Source organism: Chroicocephalus ridibundus, chromosome 10, assembly GCF_963924245.1.
Source record: "Chroicocephalus ridibundus chromosome 10, bChrRid1.1, whole genome shotgun sequence".
Lineage (NCBI taxonomy): Eukaryota > Metazoa > Chordata > Aves > Charadriiformes > Laridae > Chroicocephalus > Chroicocephalus ridibundus.
Window position 1 is genome coordinate 1607226 of NC_086293.1, and position 23785 is coordinate 1631010.

General features: G+C 44.4%; 1 protein-coding gene across 1 annotated transcript in view; it reads left to right on the forward strand.

Annotated features, from left to right (window-relative positions):
* Window positions 1-21923, forward strand: part of WNT7A (Wnt family member 7A) — a 42884-nt gene extending 20961 nt beyond the window's left edge. The window contains exon 4 of the mRNA XM_063348142.1: window positions 16020-21923. Within this exon, the coding sequence (XP_063204212.1) occupies window positions 16020-16499 (480 nt within the window). The 3' untranslated portion in view covers window positions 16500-21923. The remainder of the gene's footprint in view (window positions 1-16019) is intronic.
* The last annotated feature ends 1862 nt before the right edge of the window (window positions 21924-23785 follow it).

Genomic DNA, 23785 nt, shown 5'->3' on the forward strand with positions numbered 1-23785 from the left:
AAAGCAGACAGTGACAGAGATAACCATTCTGAAAATGCCACGAGAATAATCTCCAGCCAAAGCAACACCCAGCACTTCCACTCACAAAGCAGTAGTAGTCTTAACAAATCAAAAATGCCTCTCCTTTGCTAAAATGTCACGTAACATCTAGAAAATCTGGTGTTAGGTGCACCAAATGTGCCTATGTAGAATGTCCTGGTAGCTGGCTTGCTTAATTAAGCTGTACAATATTTAGCCTAGATTAGACCAGGAAGATGGAGAAGGTTTAGGAGAACATTTGTGGCTTCTGTCTCACTGTGACTGGATGGAATATGTAAAAAACGCTTGTGACAAATCTCAAACTGACATGGCCGTCCAGGCAAAGAGAAGGAGTGTCCACCCACAGTCCTGGGTCCGGTTATAGCACGTTGCCCGAGGTAAACCCAGTCCTGTCCCACCCTACAGTTCCCGTGTTCCACAGCCCTCTTGCTCGAAGAACCTCCCTTCTCCCCAAGCGCTCCAGCCTCAGGGGCTGGCACCGCAGCTGTAGCTCAACGCAATTAGAAAAGGAGCATTCGATGCCACAGAGTCTTTCCTGGCAACCTCGTCTCCCCTGGTTTGTTGGGGGGTAGCAGGATTTCCAGAAAGGTCAAGCACTGAATTTGGGGGGAAGTCCAATTCACTGAATAGGAAAACTCCCACTGAGGTTGGTGGGACCACGGGATGCAGCTGAGCGCTTCCCAAAACCCCGTCCCTGCTGAGCGTTTGCAGCGAACAACAAGGCTCGGCTGGGCAGTTTCCTAGGTGTGAAAAAGTATATACATCCCGCGCACTCTTACAGCGTTTTGTTTGCATTTGAAAGGATCAAAGTTCTGTTTTATGGCTTTCCTACTTTTTTTTAGATAATAGTCTTAAAGCAAGTCCAAACTTGACAGACAAGCTCTGCATCTTCTCAACAGCCCAGAGGAAAGATAAAGGGAGCATTAATGTTAGTCTAAATTATGAGAAGGAATTGGACTGCACAAGAACTGTAATCCGCAAGAATGAATTTTCATTCCACTCGTCCTCCACTTTCAGCTAATCAGAAATTGTGATACATGGTCCTACTTGTATTTTGGCTTTCAACTCCCTCCTATATCTTCTGTGGTTGAAAACCGAATTCCTGATTTACGCTGAAGATTAGGGAATGATAAATGCTATCACTTACCTGCAGTCGCAATTTTAGAGGATTCTGGCATTACGAGCAAAACATGCATTTCATGTATATGATTACTAGAGCTGACAATCTGTCATGCTGCTGACAAAGATAGCTGAGACTGAGGGCCAGGGTCTGTTAATAAATAACAAAGATCTCAAATTCCAAATTTAATATCATGCACCTTTTATAACTGAAATAATCGGATGCCTGCTGTAACGATTAATTTGCTCAGCAAAGCCACCGGCTGGGTCATGCGTTTTTGGACATTTTCTAATTTAATTCGGTCTTCCTCTCTGGACAGTTGGCAACGTTTCCCCCAGGGCATACGCTTGTCATTCAGTACTCGGAGGGGAACATCATCTAGAGGGGAGCAGCTGCTGTCTAGATTATTCAGTTCTCCCAGTCTTCTCAGCACTTCTGGATGGAACCTTCGGTAGAGTCTTCAGCGTCTCTCATGTTGCAGAACTAAAGCCCTCATTTCTAAAAAAACTTTACTGATTTGACACAAAGGCAGCTATCGCAAAGCGTAATCACTTCAAAGCAAACGCGTGCTATGTTTGGGTATCGTAAAACTTATGCTGGTCATTCAATAAGATTTGCAAGAAAGAAAAAACATGGCACTTATTAGCCTTAGCGCTGACCTGGGAGCATGGCTGGTTTGCCTTGTATTATTTCTATTAGCCTGTCCTTTTTGATGGTTTATTGAGAAATTAAATCAGAATCCAACGTTTTTGAGCTTCGTACCTAAATTTAGGCCTAAGTTGTTGCAAAATTTTCAGAAGTAGCTGACGAGCGCCGTTCTGCTTCTCCTGTATTCCCCAGATGACATTTGTCGCGCTCCAAATTCAGGTTTCCCAACCTAAGACTGATTTCCTTGCATAAAACTAGACACTTCCGTCTCCGTATTTTAGCAAAACCCAACAAAAGACGGGCGTTGGCCAAGTTAGCAGGAAACTAATGGTTAGGCCAGGGCATTCAGTGACAACATTTTTAATATGCACACGGGCAGTGTTTATACTCGACGTAAAATTTACGCTGCATTGTGCTGGAGCCCAGGCACCGCGCAGTCTCATTCGTTACACCTCTGACAAAGCGCCCCCAGTCCTTGCGTAACTCCAGGTTCGCGTGGTTGAATCTCTGCTACCACGCAGTTACAACCCAAACCTCTGGAGTCGGAGCTGACAGTAACATCCCAGGAACATTTCCAAGAGCCTGGCAATGACGAGTCAGTAACATGAACTCAGTTACCTGGGCTAAGCAGGGACATTTGGAACAATACGTAACAGGGGGTTCGGTAAAGATGAGCGTTAAACCCAGGTTTGGTTCAAATGCTTTATTAGATACTTGGTGGCAGAAAACTCTGCAGTCCTGAAGCCCTGAACACTCACCAAAAGCAATAATTGCTAGCATCTACTGTACAAATGGAACAGACTTTTGCTTTAATGGAAAGAATTTCCAGGTATTTTGAAGTAAACAATTAAAAAATCGATTAAGTGAAGAACAACCTTTTAGTCCAAGGACACGAACAAGGCCTGTTTTGGTACTGGAAGAACGTAGAATGGATCTATTAAAGGATAAGGGTTTGAGGTAATTGCAGAGAGGACGCTTGGCTCCGCATACCCAATTAGTGCCAAAAGGCATCAGTATTAATTTGCACAAGAACTGGTTACTGAAGCGACCCTGAGCCTTCTGGTACTTAGAAGTGAGCTGCACCCAACGGACGACGTTTGGTTCTCTGGGACAAACTGAAGGAAGGCGTCAGTATTCACAGACCCTAAATCAGATCTAAGCCGACATCTGTCGCTAGTGCTCTGGCAACGGGTTCTCTCGGTGGTGGCTGGTGGTGGCCTGCACTAAGGACATTAGCCTTGCCTTAAGCATACTAGATTGTACGCTAAATATAAGACCACACACAATTATCAGCCCAACCGCGTACTCTCTTACGGGGCTATTCCCACGGGAGATTTTAACTGAGTCATAGCACAAACTGTTATCTTTGGGTACATAAATCCTGCAGTCATAAAACAATTAACTATTGAGATGGCACAATAGTTAGCATGTAAATAAAGAAGTTCAATGAGGAGTCAAGAATATGTGTCCAGAAGGCTTGGATTAAGACCTCAGTTGAAATGCAAAAGCTCCAGGAAACATAACGAGTAGAGATGCTCTCCTGCAAAAGCATGTCTTACGGGCGTTGGCAAACTCTTTGTTCACAGTGCCACGTGGAGTATTTGTAGGACCTGTATCCTCCCGGTGGCCTTTTAGTTCACGGAAGTTTCTTCAGGATTTCTACCCTTTGTCATATTTGGTTGGAATTACTAAAAAGGCGCAGCCGTCACCAATGGGACACGAGAAGACAGGAAGGCAGAAGGGAGAGATACCAAGCGAGAACTTAGACTTTGTTGTCTCAGAAAATCAATCTGAGAAGTCTGGCTTGATATAGTTGCAGCAAATTTAGGTTGAAAGGTGTAATCAAAGTCTTAAAATATTTTCCAGAACATTACAGATTTAAATAACTATGCTAAGGAGTACCTTGGCATTAAGATTTTTTTGTAATTCTATTTAACAGAATTACACTTTAATATTAAGTTCCTCTTCAAGAGAGATTTATAAAATTAGGATCTGATTAATACATTAAATGCACTGCAGACACGCATGGTTTCTTTTATTGATGGGTGTATATATACTGGGGAAACCGGTGTTTAGAAGTTATTGTTACAGGCAACCTTCTGAACTAAAGACCTAGAGCAATCGGTTAACCCTTTGTCAAAAACATCCGTCGATATCAGGACTCCTTTATAGATGGCTTATAAAGAGGAACTATTAATGGTACCGTTGGATGTTGCTACTCAACTCGTCTGTAAGCAGTAAGCAGGTCGATCTGTTAACAAAGAGCCACCCCTGTGTCTGGTCTGGGGAGTGAGCTGGCCGAGGGGAATTACGGGCATCAACATGGTGCACCTTAAAGGTGAATTTCTGTTAATACGCGATTGCTCACCTGTAAGACAAAAGCTTCAACCATTGCTTAAAATACCTGTTAGAATGAAAAGGAAAAAATCTAATAAGCCAGGTAAGCAAGCCAGAAAGCCAAAGAGGTTTTGCTTAGGCTGTGCTAGGCATTATGCATCAAATTAGGAAATTCCACTTTCTTCTGTACGGGAGGAAATTTTCATTGACAACAGGCCAGAAGATCCTTGTTAAAATTCTTGGCCTGGATAGGGGCACGCTGATATCTTGGCAGCTGCTAGGCTAGAGAGATAGGCTCTGCTGGTAGGATCTTATCTCTGATAAGTGGAAGCTATTTGAAAACATGGAAGCGTGGATCTATTGTCCCAACTGCAACTGGAGGGGGAAAACTCTTACGTATAAAACTTAATTTGAAAGTGATCTTTGTGGAATAATTATTCTCACAAGAATATGACCGTTAACACCAAAATCACGTTACTTTACGGCAATGGGAATATTTTGAATTGCAAATGCGAAGTGTGCGGAAGTACGTTCACAAAACACAATGTGTTATTGTGATCAAGTTTCTGCCTTATGATAACGAAAAGAATTGCATGCTGATTAGCTGGAGGAGTAATGGGAAATTTCTCTTCAAATGCCGAGAATAGCTCTCACTTTGCTGAGCAGCTGCCGCCTGATGTGCCAGCGTGGGGATATCCCACCCGGCGCACAACCACCCTTCGCAATGGGCTTTGAAGCCTCTGCCACACTCTGGGTCTTGTTATCTCTGCAAAACAGCGTGAGCGAAGGGAGCGGAAGGGAGTTTGAGCTAGCTCAGGTGTTCTTTCCTGCTGAATAAACGCTAGGTAGGCAGAGCAGGCGACGGGTACACCTCCGGCGTCCTTTACCAAGTTGGGAGAAGTATGTTAGCTATTAGGAATGAAGCGTAAAGATGCGTCTCCGCGAATCAAACGAAGATACCTGGTACTTCTTTCTAGACCAAAGGCGTTAAGGAAGAAGCTCAGCTAAGAAATATCGTGGTTTTAGAAAGGCAGTACTGAAAAATTAGTGTAGAAGTACTTTGAAATCACCTGAAAAGCTTGATAGAAAAGAAAAACATCCTTTGTTTACTAAAACTGCTGGCTTGGAGAACTAAAATTTATGTAAGTTTTTCAGCATGAGAAATATGCCTTGCTACTCTTATTTGCCGAGTACCGAAGGGTTAACTCTCACAGTTTGGTATGCAACTAAATGAACCTATAATTAACTGTGTGTGGCTATTGGTTAAAAATGTTTGGAAGCAATATGAAGTGATATTATTTTGCAACTAGTACTCCTGCCAGTACCTGGCTTTATTAGTTTAGCACAAGAGGTGTTTTCTGATGAGTTGTCTGGAACAAGCAAGACCGTTATTTTGGTTTCTATCACTCTTTGGAAACTTTTCTCTCGACAGCTTAAGCATTTGTCAAAATCCTCCACCTGGTTGCTCCCAATTCTTTTCTATACAACGCCAGCACCACTTCATTTGAGTGCTTCACTACCGGCGGGGAGAGTTACACGGAAGATGAAGTTTAGTGGGAATGAATCAACCCCGCACCATTCCTCTCTCTGTGTACATTAGCTGTGACGAGGATGAATTCCAGTTGTGTCATTTCCTGTTTTTCCTATGGTTTTTTACACGACGAATGACTCAGGCTCCGTGACATAGCCCGAAGTGACGGGCAGCGATGATATCCCTGCCTGAATAACCCCCAAGACTTTAACTCGTTGTGTTTCTAAACCGAGGAGCGTAAATAAGTTTTAGTTTATCTAATCTGGGAGTACTTCCCGTTTCTTCAGAAACGGCATGCTAAAAGAGAAACTATAAGCACAACTTCTTTCTTTCTTTTTAAAAAAGAAACCACTCCATCCTCCATTTTAATAATAGCTTGATGCATTGACATTTAGAAGCCCAGAGAATGGATGATGATCACTGTCCCAAGGTCAAAACTAAAACCAGACACGCTGGACGCAGGATGCTAGAAGAATTATATTGACTTCAAAGAGGTCCAGGCCGGCAGACATACTCACTTAAGATTTCATTGACTTCGTTACTCTGATCCGTACGCTGACCGCAGGGCTGAGCTCCCAGAATGAAGTAGGGATTAGGGAAAACAGCGTTTTTAACAATGGAGATTCCTCATCTTTTTAATACACAGCGAAATACCGCACAGAAGAGGAGGCTGAGGGGAGACCTTATCACCCTCTACAACTACCTGAAAGGAGGTTGTAGAGAGGTGGGGGCTGACCTCTTCTCCCTGGTGACAAGTGATAGGACGAGAGGAAACGGGTTCAAGTTATGTCAGGGGAGGTTTAGATTGGATATTAGGAAACATTTTTTCACTGAAAGGGTTATTAAACATTGGAACAGGCTGCCCAGGGAGGTGGTGGATTCACCATCCCTGGAGGTGTTTAAAAAAAGGGTAGATGGGGCACTGAGGGACATGGTTTAGAAGTGGCTTTTGTCAGGGTAGGTTAAAGGTTGGACTCGATCTTAAAGGTCCCTTCCAACCTCAACAATTCTATGATTCTATGATTCTATGTCAGGGGAGGTTTAGATTGGATATTAGGAAACATTTTTTCACTGAAAGGGTTATTAAACATTGGAACAGGCTGCCCAGGGAGGTGGTGGATTCACCATCCCTGGAGGTGTTTAAAAAAAGGGTAGATGGGGCACTGAGGGACATGGTTTAGAAGTGGCTCTTGTCAGGGTAGGTTAAAGGTTGGACTCGATGATCTTAAAGGTCCCTTCCAACCTCAGCAATTCTATGATTCTATGATTTTAGAGAGGCCTGTTTTAGAAGCGTCGGTATTTTGGAGTGCCTTTTAATTTGTGACCAGAATGCAAGGAAAGTAGATAACGATCTAAGAGCAAACGTTAGGTTGGTAACACGTCCAAATCCAGAAAAACTGCTGCCTCATTTTCTTTGTACATTGTCTCAGCGTCAGTGAACGCCACGTTGTTTCTTCATTTTCAAAACTCCTCGATCATCATCTTTTATTAGCTTCTGGCATGAACCTGCTACCCTGTATCTTTTTGGAGAGGAAGATACGTACTGTAGAAAACTTATGGAGTGATAGGAGGCTGAACTAGATAATACAACCAACAAGTCTGTCGGTAATTCTGTAACGCCCTCCCCCTTTCCAGTCTATTTTAGCTTCGTTGTACAAAGCGCCCAGGTAGGCCAGACAACAAGACTATTCAGTATTTCACAAGCTAAAATCCATCATACCCACAGTGTCAGTTTTGCTCGGACAGCAGCAAATAACGATCCTAGATAAATTTTCCCTTAATCTCCCAATCCCATTTCGGTAAGGGGCTAGGAAATCACACTTTCACTTAAACAAATACAGAATATAAAATAACATGTTGAATGGCTTTAAGACAATTCAGCTATATTCCAATAATATTGGATGGAAGCACATTAAAAGGAACCAGATTTTTTTCAGAACTATTTTTCCCGAGCTCTTTTTCATGACTGATCTTGAAACTTCCTATACGATGACACTTACTTGGCACTGCAGTGAGCCAGCCTAATCTAGGTGATAATGGGTCTCCCAAGAATTATTTTTTTAAAAACAAGTAGTTCGTCAAACACATTGACAGTTATGTTTTCAAATTATTTCCTTTTTTTTTTTTTCCTGTTAAAATATTTGCCTTACTTTCAAATAGAAAAATCCACAAAAAGAAAAGCCATCTGTCTTACGGACAGGCGGCCCGAGAGGCCGTCGCGGCAGTAACCCCCCAACAAACTCTCAAGCCAACTTTTCCGTACTGAGCTTTTGTCGCTAGCCACTCAGAAAACAAAAAGCCCCACACCAGGAACCCCCCGTCCCACAGCCTATTTGCCAACAGACAGTGGGAACATCCCACTTGCAGTCTATTTCCTGATACAAAATTTACCTAAGCATTTAGTTTGGTAATTTGTAGTTGAGAAAAAACTTTTATAACAGGATTTCCTGCCAAGAGAAGGAAGGGCGGGTAAGAAGGCTGAGTAGTTGATATTACACAGAAAACTTTGTCACCAACCACATCCCTTAAGAGTATGGGAAACTCAACCTGAAGCTCGCAGTTCCAGCTCGTGAATTAATGGTTTCGATTTACATTTTGATGACCGGAGAGAGAGAGACGAGGGTGCAGGTACTTTCTCTCTGGGGAAAACTGGAATGTGTTCAGGAGAGACGTAAAAAGGCAAAGAATCTCACAGACTAGCTTGCGGCTGTTATCAGATATGATGGAAAAGGGAGGGGGTGAGGGAGAAGAGAATACCTGGCATGAGACCTGCTCCGGGGAGGGACGGTCTGACGTGGCAGTGCGGATTTCTGCGTGTATCATTCCTCTCAAATCCGTATCGGATTTTACTGAGCTATTAGCATCAGGTGTTGCCACATCACGCCCACTATCTCTGCAAGCAGTATCTTGATGAAGATAAATAAAAACTTAAGAACCTTATTTGACTTTCACGGCCCATGATTAGATTTGCAGAGCTGTCAGAGAAAAATAGTGAGGAATGAGCAAGCAAGATACAGACTCTGGGCCACGTCCATGGAATCCACTTTCAGAGCTACTTTTGCAAAACCGAGAAGGTTTTGGCAGAATTTTATTCCGAGGAGCAGCTACGGCGGGATAGAAGGTGGTCTCCTAGAAGGATCCCTCGGTGACAGAGGGCTGAAGGATTATGACAGCTTGTTTTATTTCACCGAGCAGTTCCTACAGTTTGAAAAAAGGCAAAGGCCATGCCTTAGGGTTTGATTTGAGAAGGGCATGACTAGGTTGTGTGAGAATCGGTCTCGTTAAATCTCTTTTTTTTTTTTTTAAAAACAGCGATGTCTTTTTCATCCTAAGTCCAACTATTCTTCAAAAATAACAATTACGGAAAATCATCCTGTGACATTTATTTCCTACAGCTTTTTTGCTTTTTGGTCCCCGCAGTGGTGGGAAATTGATTTAGTACACGGCAAGTCACGAAGGTTATCAGAAGAGCAAGAAAAATATGTAGGAGAAAACATTTTTTGCTGCATTCCTCTCAGCCCTTACTGGCCTTGCTCTCAGACTTGTGTGTTCGTTTGCTGTTCTGCACAGCGCTGGGCATCGAACGAAGGGCACTAGGTCTTCTCTCCTCTAATTCACACAACGCAACTTCCCCAGGGAAAGAGAAGAACATCGCATTCAGTTTGCGTGGGCTGACCACAGCGCATGAGAGCTGCGACCGCACGGAAAGACGAACTGATATTTTTTTCTTTATTCATTTGATTGTGGAAAATCGAAGCTGCATTTAGAAAGGAATCGCTGCATATGGTCAGCTTTGTTACGAAGCTGAAGTAAAGGGTAACTAATATTTCAGGGCGGAAAGTGTAAAAAGTATCACGGAACTCCGTAAAGTGCATGTAAGAAATATAAGGAACCTCCTGCTTTGCGGTGACATACAGAAAAGTCAGAAAGAGTACACAAAAGGTTAAACTCATGAGAGCGCAAAATCTCTGAAGTCCTCATTTTTATGTGTAAAATGAGTTAGAATGTGGAAAAAGTGTTTCTGCTCTTTAAAATCAGATATCCGCTACCGAAGGTGGATGGTGGTATGGGGAAATACCACCCATCTGTGATGTTTCCAGCATTATGTCACTTGTCAGCATTCTCTTGCCTGTCTTCATAATTAGCCCTCAGACCAGCATGTTGCCTGATTTTCTTTAGACATCTATTCCGAGGAAAGGGCGGTGGGGATTTGATTGATGTAGGTTACATGCTGTGGTGATTTCCCAGCCATTTTTTATTCGAAACAAAAAATTTCTTGTAAGGAGAAAAGTAGCTCAACCTGCCCGGAGTAGCGGGGGCTAGTCATTGCTCACAGTGTTCCGCGTACTGAATTTGTTCGGTACCGACTTCAGATATGACTCTTTTGCACAGATTTACTCAACAAAACCATGAGGCAAAAACCTATCTTTTGGCCCAATAAGGTCTTCAAAATACGTTCAACTGAAACAGGAAAGACGGTCTGGAATGAGTCACCCTTAATAGGGGACACAACCAGTTCCAAACCCACCGGAGGTCAGTTTGCCATAGGATATCAATGCAAGAGATGTTGCGTTTCTACGGAACGTGTTTTCCAGCAGCTCAGTTAGTGAACATCCAATGACGGGAAATAACCTCTTCTGTTTAAATATGCCTTTGCTAACTTTAAACTTGCACTTGGGTACTTTTTATTACGCTCTTTCTCCCAGTTCTTAAAGATTTCATAGGGTTTGTCTTTAACAGCGGAGTTTCTTCTTTTATGCTCTCTCCTGCTCGTTTTTGTTTTCTAGTGAAAAAGCACCAAATATTATTGCCACTTCCCTCAAGTTCCAGAGCTCTGGTGTTAAGACAGTCCTACTAGTTACTTAAACAGTAGCGTCTTTTGGAGATCACTGTCGCACTTGAATAAAACAAGTGGCGGAGTCATTTCACAGTCATTTTAACTAGACATAGACCTTTAGCTGCTTGTCAAATCCATCTCACGTCCACTGCCCTCTGCAACGCCCGGCCTCACTCCACGCGTCGCTGCCGGTTGCACTAGCTATGGTTTGGTTCTCAAATAAGTTCATTTATTGAAAGACTAAATATGACATAGCCTTATTATATTAGCTTAAAACAATATTTTTACTTAATGAATCCTTCTTCTCCTTCTTCACAAGCAAAACCCACCATTCTAACACCATTCCCGAAGTTTGCGCAGCTTTGTCTTCCAGCTACAATTGCCTCTGAAAGTAGCCGAAATCATAAATCCTCCTCTGCTGCAAGCTGAAAGGGGCAGGTTTGCATCTGTCCATGGGCCTCTCCAGCCCACAGAAATGCTGTGACCGCTCTCCAAGCCCTGCTGTGCTCTTCTCCGGAGTGAAAAAAAAAAAAAAAAAAAAATCCCTCCTGTTTTGCCAATAGTTGTGTTTTCTTTGACCTACAGTGCGAGTATATGTGCAGGCACTTGTAGGAGACAGGTATTTCCTGACCCAGATGATCTGGTGTCAGACAAAATTAGGAGAGATTATGGCCTTGCCGGGGTAGGAATCAGTGTCTGTTGTCTCACTAATTGCATCCGCTTCGCAGGTAGACTGGAGCCTGAGCTATTTCTGGTGGTGCAGCCCAGGGTCCCTGGCCTCAGGCCGCCCGGTGTTGGGAGCGTACTGACTGGGAGGCAGGACTGCCTTTCCACGGGAAATCCCACTGCTGGAAGGGAATGCACCGGAGGTGCGACGGTCGCTGTATTTCACGTTGTAAGTCCTTCAGGACAGCTTTGGCACTGAGTGTTTTAGTGTTCTGGTGACCAAACCCAGGGCTGTGCCGTACCTGACCCCACGTGAGTGGGCACGTGGGCTCCCAGACAGCGTTTGGGAAAGTCAGCTGGCTTCAGATGCTGGAAGCCCAGGGAGGTACAGACCACTGACTAACACGGCTAACAGAGACACTGAGCCGAGACAAACCACTGCACTAGGGTGACCACAGTTTCTGAGCACGCCAGCCGCACAACAACCTCTCCGTCTGCCCGGACCCGAGCAACCGTCCCACCTCCGACGCGCCTGCAGGGCAGCAACAGCCGCTCCAGTCGCGCCAGCCGGCCCTTTCTGCTGGTTTCGCGGGAAACCAGGACCGTGGGCTCAGGCAGGGTCCCACCACCAGTCGCCCTGCCCGCTGCAGGACCACAGTGCTGGCACCAGCCCAGGCAGCTCCTGGGCTGCAGGGTTCTCCTGAGCTACAGCTTGCCACCCTCGCATGACGCACCCTACGCATTCTCTGCAAAACTAAAGGCGAAGAAAAAACATGTTAAGTTCCTTATGGCAGTGCCCAAAGGTACTATATCTGAAGATAACATCAATGCAGAGAGCCAGCGCGAGTTCGCTTCACACAAACTATTTCCCAGAGGCTAATGGCAAGGGGGAGAGGGAGAGAGAAAAACAAGTACTGACAGTTTACTGTAGGAGCTCAAAGAAAAAGTGGACAAAGCTAAAAGAACTCCAGCTCTTTGTTCGCATTTAATCCAGTTCAGAGCATTCACTGGTGCATACAGATTTACTTTCCATGACTGACGGAGCTGGATATGGTCATTTGGTAAGAAACAGAGGATCTAGGATTTAAATTTTGTGCCCTTCAGGCTCTTAACGTTTTAGGAAAAGTCAGTCTATAACATACAGAAAGTTTCAATCTAATGTAAAAAGTGCGAGCCGCTGGCTAATACCTTCAAAGAAACAAATCCTGATCTTGAAAGGTGAAGAACGCTTTCTGTTTTTAACACAGACCGAGTTTTTAAGGGGTAGAGCACTTATTTCAGCTCATGGAAACCAAGGGAAAGACCGAGGACTCCTGCCCCTACCCAGGGAATCCCCTATTTTATTTTCTTCCTTCTCTTTTCGATTCTCTTCTTGAATTTAGAAAGGCACTGATTTATCAGAGGCTACTAGAATAATGCAACGGTATTAAAATACCACTGTCCACATATTTTAATGCAAAACAAACAGGCCAAGCACCTGATATCACAGTACAATGAAACTATCAAATCACCATTCAGGCTTTTGCTTTTGCCGAGGACAGACAGTTCAAGCTACAGGTAGCCCATTTTCGAAAAGCTATAGAGTCAATTCGTCTCTGGCTGAATTTGCAGAATACCGCGCCGAAAGCCAGCGCCCGCGAGGAGGATATATAGATACCAGGGGAGAACCAACAAAAGGGTTTGTGGAGAGGCTGGGTTAGAAAAGGCGGGACGGGAAGGGAAAGTTCAGTTGCAGTGTGCGGTGGACCCAAATTAGGCAGACGCGTTGGAGCGATTTTAGCAGAGCGCATCGGAAACGCCACCCCCTACAAGTGCGAAGAGAAAAGGGAGGGTTAGCCAGTAAATCTTAGGAAGTGCTATCTACAGAAAAAATGAGACCAGCATTAACAGACAAAGCTCTTTCTCATCCCTCTGCCTCCTCTGTCCCCCTCCAAGCAGTTTTGGTCATCTAAGAAGCACCCCTAGAACTTGGGCTCAACCAGGATTGCTCAAACTTCTCACGTTCAGACAAAACCAGACCTTTTTATCCTAACTGCTCCTGCCCAGCCTTAGCGGAGACCAGAAAACCAGAAGCTCGTTCTGGTTGGCATCGTGTCACCCGGGGCAGGAGACCAGCACGGGACACGAGGCCACCCTCTTGCTAAACTGCTCCAGCCACTTGCTCAGCTCTTTCCAGTGGAGCTGCTCACGCTCTCAGAGGTCGCTGGCTGCAAATGGGATGTTAATGAAATAAACCAAAGGGCAATTTAGGCTATTCAACTACACTGCAGGAATAAAAAAAGCCCTACCTGGATAGATGACACTAAGCCATGATGTATTTTGTATAAATGTTTCAAGTCAATTTGGCGGATCCTGATGGAAGGCGAGTTAGAAGAATTTTGTTGCAAGTTTGAACATCGTACCGGGATACAAGGCCAGCTACTTGAACAAGGGCAGGGGTTGAATTAAGGCTGAGAAACGTATCCCTGGCTAGTTTCAAATTTAAAAAGAGAGCTTTTAAAAAGGTACAAATGAGGCTAAAGGAATTTATGTTATTTTTCCGGTTCTGCGCTATAACTCCTTTTCAGTCTCCTCATCTGTCTTCTAAGGGTACTACCTTATGAATGAGTGAGCAATAAAAGAAGTATGCAGTGGCTGAGAGGGAAACTCAAGATAACAAGATAATGCAAATCGTAAGCCAAAGCTTGAGCAGAACTGCAAGTTAAGATGTAGATCTGAATATAAAAGTTTCTCACATCTGGGTTGTGAGGCAGTCATTAGATAGCGTGCCTGAAAACCTAGTTTAAAAACAGTAGCATAAAAGGCGACCTAATAAACGCCGAGTCAAAATCAAAACCTCGGCCCTGTACTTTCTAGGGGTTTTAATCCTGTTCTCAGACCACATGTGCTGACCCTTCACTCGTAGACTAAAATAAAGATAAAGCTATTTCGATGCCTTTGAAATAACTGACTGCGAAGGGGCAGAGGAAGAACGCCGAGTAAAGATGCGGCTACAAACTCTCCTGAGGTTGGGCAACAGCGATTACTGTGCCTGGGTGACACGGGAACAGCCCCAAGACCAAAAGGTACGAGAATGATAAGCTACTACGTGCGGTCTTTAAATTACTTGTTTTGAGGCTGCCAAGAAGAGGACGGAGCTATGCCGGCCGGTGTTAGCGCACTGCTTATCTGCTGGCTCCACAACCCAGGATGGGCGCTTTCTCCTTGCCACCCCCAGCTGACGCTGAGCTTTTAGACTCCAGGTCCCAACACACACGTCTGGCCTCCAGCTGGACTCGGTCCCTTCAGCGCAGGCTGCCATCGTCAGCAGCAGCCGGTGACGCTGTCTGCGTGGTAAGTCTTCCAAACATCCAAAACCGAAGGGCCGTGGCGGGGGGGGTTATAGCAAAGGGTTAATTCCAATTTCCCTACCGCTGACCTCCCTCCAGCCGTCCAGGCTGCCCAGGTTCGGAGCTGCACGGATCAGCTGGGGTTTCTCAGGGGAAAAATTATGTGGCCACTCCCTGAACCCAGATAATCCCTCTGGGCTGTGCCTTCCACTGCTGGTATCTGCCGGGTTAGGCAGAATTTAATCATCAAAATTACTCTGTTCTCTTTCAAGCAAAGACCAGGGGGAAATTAATTGCTGGAATTAGGTACGTTTTCTAGCATTAACCCAATGTAGCTGCTAAGCGAGGTCAGTTACAGGGCTCGGGACCGACAGCAGGGACTAAGCTGGTCTCCAGTTCTATTTGGCAAAGCCTGGGTTGGTAGACAAACAGTGGGAGGGAGAAGACACAAGGATAAAGTTTCAAGGGATGTGGAGGCTGAAGGGAAGATGAAGCTTGTTATCTTCAAAAGGAAAGTAGTGACAACTCAGGCGTAAGCGGGAGAGACCCCTACAAACAAGAGAAGATGAGACAGGGTGGGGCAAGCCATGATGCTGAGGTGTTGGAGGCGCTTTTACGGTACTAAAGAAGCAGAAAATTTTTAACAGGAATTTACGGCAAAACACAGAACCAATTCTTCATCTTTACTCTCATCTTTTATGCTCTAAGACAGCCCTAGTTTTCTTGCAAAGTATCTGGGGCGTTCTGCATGCTCCTTTACCCACATGAGAGGGGGCAAAACACTTCAAACCTTCCAGGAAGCGTGAAGAAATTAAGACTATGGTATATCAAAATAATACTTAGATTTCCAAATTGGAGCATTAACTCGCAACAATTAGAACAGGTGAGACCAACAGGAGGACATGCGTTGACGGAGTTTATCTGCTTGTTCACATCTTGCACCAGCTGATGTCATTTTCAGGGGCAAGAACTGAAATGGCGCTCAGTTTTGAACCTCTGTTGACAAAAATCAAGTTCTAGTACTTACCGTTGAACTTTCAAAGCGTTCTGCACGCGGCATTTCGTGTAAAGGTGTGAGTTTCTGCCGGGTCCTAATTTCACTGCCATATGCCAAAAAATTGCAACTGACACATCCGAAGCACGGATGTGCGACCATATTGCAAACGAAAGCGGAGAGAAGCTGTGGTTAAGGGGGGGTCCCATTTCACCTTTGGGCCGTGGGCTGTGAAATTAGGCAAAGTCACCTTCCCCGCTTAACTCCAAGCGCAAATGGGGAGTCAGCTTTGCAGGCAGAACTCGGGTGACACTGGTGGGCGTCTGCTCCCTGGGACAACAGCACCACCAGGCACGCAAAGCCCACAGCTTTGGTGGGAACCGGGCTTATGTCTGGTGGCACCTCGTGCTGGAGAGCAAACCCACCCGTGACTGCCGTTCAGCACGCGTCAAATAACCCTGGTTTTCTGAAGAGACCGGCTTATATTAACGCATCATTCTTTGTTCTTCCAAATACAGATTCTGGAAGAAAACATGAAGTTAGAGTGCAAGTGCCACGGGGTCTCGGGATCCTGTACCACTAAAACGTGCTGGACAACCCTGCCTAAATTCCGGGAGCTGGGCTACATCCTTAAGGACAAATACAACGAAGCCGTTCAAGTCGAACCGGTGAGAGCGAGTCGTAACAAGCGTCCAACCTTCCTCAAAATAAAGAAGCCGCTTTCCTATCGCAAACCCATGGATACAGATTTAGTGTACATAGAAAAATCCCCCAATTATTGTGAAGAAGACCCTGTCACCGGCAGCGTGGGAACGCAGGGAAGGATGTGCAACAAGACAGCCCAGCAGTCCAACGGCTGCGACCTGATGTGCTGCGGCCGAGGTTACAACACGCACCAGTACTCGCGAGTGTGGCAGTGCAACTGCAAATTTCATTGGTGCTGCTATGTGAAATGCAACACGTGCAGTGAAAGAACAGAAGTATATACCTGTAAGTGAGGAGGTGGCTGGGCAGGGTGACACGTCCCTGGCCAGGAATACATTTGCACATGCACTCGACGTACCTACGCCGGACTGTAGGAAAGACCTGCTCTCCCAGAAGAAATGCTGATGAGCGGAGCCCTCTCTCGTCTTCTCGTGTTTCACCGCCCGCGTGGATCCCCATTTCAGACTCTTAACGAAAATCAGCCAACAAACAAAAACAAACAAACCCCACCCCGAGCCGCCTGACACCCAAAAAAAAAAAACGGAGAGAAAAAGATCATCTGGGCTAATCCGCGCCTCTAAAGCAAGAAGCACTGCCTGCCTTGTGAAGCGCCGCCCGCCAGAGAAAAAAGCGCTGAGCGCGGCAACTAACTCTCGGTTTGGAAAAAAGATGGTCAAAAACTCCAGCGGCATAAGGAGCGGGGAGGGGGAGGGGAGAAATCCTCCAAAAAGGGCTTTGCACAGGACGGGATGGACAGTGCGCCCCGGGACTCGCCCGCGTCAGCGTGTGGATGACGCGGATCCGGGCTTCTCCGCTTGCGAAAAGCTTCTCCTGGTCTTGCCCATCTTTCCCCTTCCTTCGTACCGTTCGCGACGGCGAGTAGAACTGTGGGGAGTTTTCTGTAGACACCGCTTTACCTGCCTATTTTGTGTGTGTGTGCGCGCGCGCTGCAGATTTTAGCACAGGGATTTGGGACACTTGGGCATAATAATAGCAATATTTAACAATTTATTCAGATAAAACTAATATTAATTTATTTAATTAAAAAGAACTCGACCAACGGTTTTGGAACTATTCTGCAATTAAAGTAGATAGCTGGCTTTCTTTGTGGAATAATTTTGTAGGAACAGCAAGGAAAAACTGGAGCTGTATATATTATTCTTAACTAGGATGTTTCTGTTAGTTGGACTTGCAGGATATGTTCTACAGTACTAGATGTTTAAGTACAAAAGCTGGCATCTTTATATATATATGTACATACACAAACACACACTGTTGGTTTTGGGGGTTTTTTTGGTTTTGTTTTGGTTTTTTTTGTTTTGTTTTGTTGGGGTTTTTTTTTTGGTTTTGTTTTGGTTTGTGTTTTTTTTTCCTGTTTGCTGCTAGTTGTCTGGAACAAAAGTCAAGCGGTAGGGGTTGCAAATCTTTACCAGGTTGGTTTGTTGGGTTTTTTTCTTCCATTAAAGAAAGAAGCGTTAATAAAATCCTGTTTGGAATATGCCTAAAAATAAGAAAATCCAGACAAACTTCCATCTTTTGGAAAAATCAACCATAGGATAAGAGAGTATATTTTGTAAGAGACTATTTTTATATAAATATTTTATTTATACTACGTCTGCTTGTTCAACCTGTACTTTTTCTCAAAACAGGCATACAATTTGTAATTCTTAGGCTATTTAACAGAGAAAGGGTGATTAGTTTGTGGACACAAGAGCAGCAAGCTGGACACATTCAGCTGCAATGGGTGGATGTGTCAGAAAGCGGAATGAACTTTCTCTCCGGATGTGTGTACAAACTGGCGCTTTTCCTGCAGCCCGATTTGCAGAATATGCAAAACAAGAACAGGGTATGTAGCATCAATTTTGTCACATGGCTTGAATTCATGATTGGTATTAACTGGATGCTCATTTACCCCATTCAAGAAAAAAAAAAAAAAAAAAATCCGAATTAGCTTCCCACATGCGTCAGTCATTAAACTGTGGCGTTACGACTAGCAAATGTGCTGTGTGTGCTGTCAGTTAAACCTCTATATTGTGTTACTGTCAAATTTGATTTCAGTCAGTGCAAGACTGTAGACTATGACTGTAAAAACTATCATGACACACATCGTCTGATTCTCAGAGACAGGATACAAAGCTTACTTTTTGTCCAGCTCTTTTTGGCGTTTACGTTATTCCTTCCCCCCGAAAGGCCAGAGAGCTCAAAAATCCAGAAAACCATCTAGGCAAACGTAAAGACCGCTCACTTGTTTTTCAGAGCCCGGCAAAGCCATTTCGCGTTCCCTTTTCGAGATTTCCTTTTTATCGCTGCTCCTTTCTTCAGCTGTTTGAGTGGTAAATGTTTCCCTGGTTTTGGAATCACCCTGTTCCTCGTGCTCGATTCATTCGTGACTGATAAAAAAAAAAAAAAATCCAGCTTTTATCTTGTTTTGCATCGGGTAAGGAACACGGCCCAGCGCTAGCGATGGTACTGCATGTTCTGTCTGGGCCAGACCAGGTTCTTCCCTACTGCGGGACCTCACGCCATTGTCGAGGCTGAGAGGGGCACCAATAAAGGAAACAAAACCACCATCCCCAGGCTGTGCCTTTCCCTGACTCCTCTTGATAACAGCAAGCGTTAACACGGCGCAGATGATACAGATACATCTTGCGGCCGTTGATATTTCCCAGGCCAAACTCCCCCCTTAGACGGCGAAAACAGAGAAAGTTTTACGAGGAAGTAAGCAGAAGTATCACAAAAGATGTCGCCAAGTTTCGTTGTACCAACTTCACCTTTTAGAACTTGCCGGAATGTGGCAGGGTAATTTTTTTTTTTTTTTAACTCACTCCTTGTATATGCGTTATTTCTGGAAGAACGCAAGCCCGTGCGGTACCTGATCCTAGCCATGTATAATTAGCATTAAATGCACGGTTTCTCTGCAGACCTGCCACTTAGCACAAAATAGAATTTTTATGCAATTCAGACACCGGCACGAGATATCAAAGTAAACCCATTAGCATAATTTACTTTCAAACTTACGACTTGTCAATATAAAAGCGATTTTGGGGGGGTAACCGAGCCACTGCTTTTAGTTCTTCTAAATTCCACACGTCACGAATTGATGAGACATAAAAAGCAACGAAGTACACACAGTACGGACGTTAATTACAGCACTATATTATGATCAAATAATTCAGGTCTAACGTTTAATTTTGGAATTTTCCCCCCCAAGTTTGTATTGGTTTTTTACTTAGCGGATACCATATGATAGTCAAAAGTGTGCTTTCTTCACTGATTAGAGTTATTTTACAAATTATTACTTTTGCAGCATGTTTTTGCCATAGAAAAGTAATCTGTAAGACTCCTGCTTCCTGTATGTTTCAGTATGCAGTGATGGGCAATGTACAGCTAGCAGATTAAATATTGAAGGACAAATATCTTTGAACAGTTTTACTCACCATAATAAAGAACTGGATGCGCAATGAAATGAATTTGGTACACATCTTCCCTATATTTTACAATATCGCTGGTGAGCAGTGCATTAATTAAAGTGCTGCTTTGTTCGATAACTGGAATATCAGTTCAGGAACTTTGAATTAAAGAGCAAGGAAAACCAAATGCTGCATTCAACTGGAGAGTACCTGGAAATCCGGCCGTGTCATTATAGATAGGAGAAATCTGGCCCGTCCGAATCTGCCGTGAGTCTGGAGTTAATTGGTCGTTCTCTAAATGGGCTTGAATGGCACGAAGAATAAACAGGGGAAGGAGCAAGATTTACGATTTTGTGGATATTCCTCCCCCCGCCCCCGACAACAGTTTGTTCTTTGTCCGCAGGGATAGAAGAGCTCTGTTGTTAGTTGGTGAAGAACCACACAACGGGAGTGAAACGCACACAAGCGCAGAACAATACAGCTCTCAACGGCAAATACATCTTTTCATCTCTGCTAACCCAGGGAAGCGCTCGACGGCTGTCCGCGTTAATAACCTAGCCGAGGCGCTTAAAGAAAACATACATCCAAGAAGCAGGAAGAGTACGAGGAGCAGGAAGCGTAAGAGAACAAGCGTTGCGAGCTGGGGAATTATTATTCATGAAATCTCCCTTCCTTATTTGATAGCGGAGCCTCGATTCATGGAAACGAAGCCGTTCTGCCTTGGGATTCCTAAGCAGGTTTGAAGGAGTTTCCCTCTCGACCTTTTCAAAAGGACAACTATCCTGAACACAATTAGCTTGCATACTCAAAAGTACCTACATAAAACATGAATCGGTCAATGATTAAGTTTTCTTTGCCATGTATGCGCAAACCTAATGGAGATATGTCTTTCAACAGTGGTAATTAAACTGAAAACATCCTTAAAATGTGCTCTTAAGCGGCTCATTTGGTGAAGTTATTGTAAGGGTGCCTAGTTACTTAGGAAAGGAAAATAGTGGACACGTACCATATTACACAAGGCTCTTAATGAACTATCTTGGGGATTACAAAACTGTTTTTAACTGACCACACTTAAACATCAGTTTGTTGAATACAGAAGCGTCACAGACTGCCGTCAGGGCGCACATATTCAAATTAAGATTCAGCATAAGTATTTCTGACAACCTTTTTACATTCATCACTGTAACAGATACCAGGAAACACGCACCGTGAACGTCCACAACGAGCGTATTAACTAATCCAGCCCAGCGCCCCCAGCTTAACACCACCCGCAGCAGCAGCTCCCCAACTCCGCTGTGGGTAGGCCGACACCGCGGCCGCAGCGACTGACGCGCCTCGACGGGGCTGGACAAATCTGACCGACACTGTTGCTGTCAACCGACAGGGGTACGGTCCCAGTCAGGCCTGAGCGTTCCAAAACCGTCCAAAATTGAACCGAGTACAGGAATTTTATCACACGGCAGCACTTCAGATGATGAAGCTCGTTTCGATTCCAAAACACTCTCCCTTAATTCATGGTTATCTCAGATCGTTGTCACCACGGCAATGACCTAAATTTCTAACCCAATTCACGTTCTTCTGGTTAGAAATCATACCAATAATTCCTCAAAGGCGGGATTTTAATCTGGAACACAAATTAAGGGCATCCTTCCTCTGAAAACAAACACTTAATGACATACGATTAAGTCAAAGTGATGAAGAGATGCAGTTGGATGTAAAGGACTCCGGGTGTTTGAAGAAGGCTCTCAGAACTTTGTGATACCAGAGGTAACGCTATAAACCCCTAAAGGCTCCTTTTGATACTTTGGAGTTGTAGGAAATTACTGAATTTTCCATTTTGTTGCTATTACACAATTATAGATCCATCAATAGCACATATGATGTACTTTTCAATTGCGAGGTCAGAAGCAAGTCGCAGAGAAATCACATTTCTAAGTGTAGCACACTGTATGTACTACTGGTGCTCTCGGCTTCCTGTAACTCCTTACCTTGATCTCCTGTTTTTGTTAGCAAAGTCACCGCATCACACTCTTGGTAGGAAAGATGCCTCCTTTGTAAACAGGTTTGTCATCTCTGGGAGAAGATGAGACTGTATTTACTGGAGAGAAAAGTTTCCAGGGTTGTGTGTGTACAAAAAAAAACCCCAAAAACGAGGTAAAGAGGATGATATCAAAATTGCATCACTTACCTACGATTATTAACAGGTAGCCAAACTCTTAGCAGAAAACGTAACCCTCATTTTTGTGTTTCCTACACTGGTTTGCATCCTTTCCCTATACCCCCAAAATACACGTTGTATATATCATCCCACGCCCACGGCTGATTTGGTGCTTGCCGATACAAAGAATTCCCTAGCAGTACCTCACGCGCCCGATCCTACCAGCACAGGAAACCTTGTGCAACTCAAATTGATAACAACACACAGAAGCTTTTCTTGGGAACAACACATGACGCACAACCTTCTGTTACTGCAGAGCGTCTCTCCCCCGTCTCCAGCAGCAGGCCCGCCTGCAGCGCGTATGTGCTTGTTATTTTATCCTCTCCAAGAACTGGGAGTTTTAGCTCTCTACAGAGTGTCCATAAGCTCTCCGATCCATTCCCAGACACCGACGTGTGTCTTGATTTTCGGTCCGTATGTGGGGCTGCGATACAATAGCGGAGGAGGACACTCAAACGTGAAAAAACATTCCTCCTCTCTCCCAGCGTACCTTTCATTTTTCAGACCAATACAACAAATATGGGATGACTCCAGTCACCCACTACACCACGTTCTCCTAACTCGCCTTTTCAGTACTATTGAGAAAGCTGCGCTGACGGTTATTTAAAGCAAAGTTAAAGAGAGGGGACCAGAAGTGGTGTTCTCTAACTGCCTAAACTTGCACGAGAAATTGTGGCAAAAACCGTAAAGAGAGAGTGCCGCGTTTTGCCCTCCACCAGGCAGACTCCTCCATTTAAGCGGGACTTCACGCGGCCTGTACCACAGACAGTGCTTAACGTTGCTGGTTGACCACGTTCACTCGTTGTTCACAACCCTCTGCCAGTCACTAATTTTTCGTATTATCTCGGCGTTATCGAGCTTGCTTCACTCACACGATGTCAGCAAACACTGCTTCAACTATAAAGATTTTACAAATCAGTTTGACAGATTCACTCCTGGATCCTTTACACCATTTCTTCTTTTATCCTGACATCCTTTTATTATTTACACAATAAGAGGCCATAAATGCCGTAACACTTAATGACAACAAAACCCCCAAACTTATTTTTGGCCCCACAGAACTTACAGGATAAATTAAATCAAAGTCCTTTAGAGAGGTTGCTGGGATTGTCCCAGGGGTTACGTTTTACCAGCACACACTTTGACTCATTCCAGCCGTGGAGCACGGAGATCTTTCCAGTGACGGCACCAGTATCTTGCAGAAAATTCCTACCAAACTCCAACGGACTGCTCTTTAGCGCGGTCAGAGGAAAGCAGTTCTTCAGACAAGAGCTGGCGTAACTAGGACACAGATAAAGAAAGTGATGGCCCATTACAGATAGGGTGCAGCCCAGAAATGCTTTGGCAAACAGAAGAAAAACCACATAGGAAGGAAAAGCGCTGAAAAATGCAGAGCATGGAAGGCACTCTGCTGAGTCTACCAGGGAGCACAGAAAGGGCTCGGCTAAAGGGACGGATTTTAGCCCAAGCTAAGGCTGCCTCGTTGTTACACAGCTCAGAGTGCCATTTCATTTGGCTCAAGCCAAATCCAAACAGTTATTCCATTGAACCACCAAGAAACCTGTTCTGTGAGTTGTTTCTCGCGCTTAATTTCTTTCCTAGCAACTTTTCACATGGGGCCGCAGAAAGATGCACTACGGGCACCACATCTGGCCACAACCAGGTTATTTTGAAACGACTGAAATTCGATCTGCGCTGTTTTAAACTACAGAGAATATTAAATATCTGGCACCTTGAGAAAGAAGTTGCTGAAGGACAGAGAAGTTATAGGTAGCATTAGACCATAACGCTATCACACGGGACCAGAAGACATATAATTTATCACCAAAAAAAAAAAAAAAAAAAAGGTTTTTTCATATATTTAAAAAAAAAAAAAAATCAGGATAATTCCTTTTGGTCTTCTATAATGGTGTGGTGTCAAGAAATGTTCTGGGCTGAGCCCGGCCTCAGC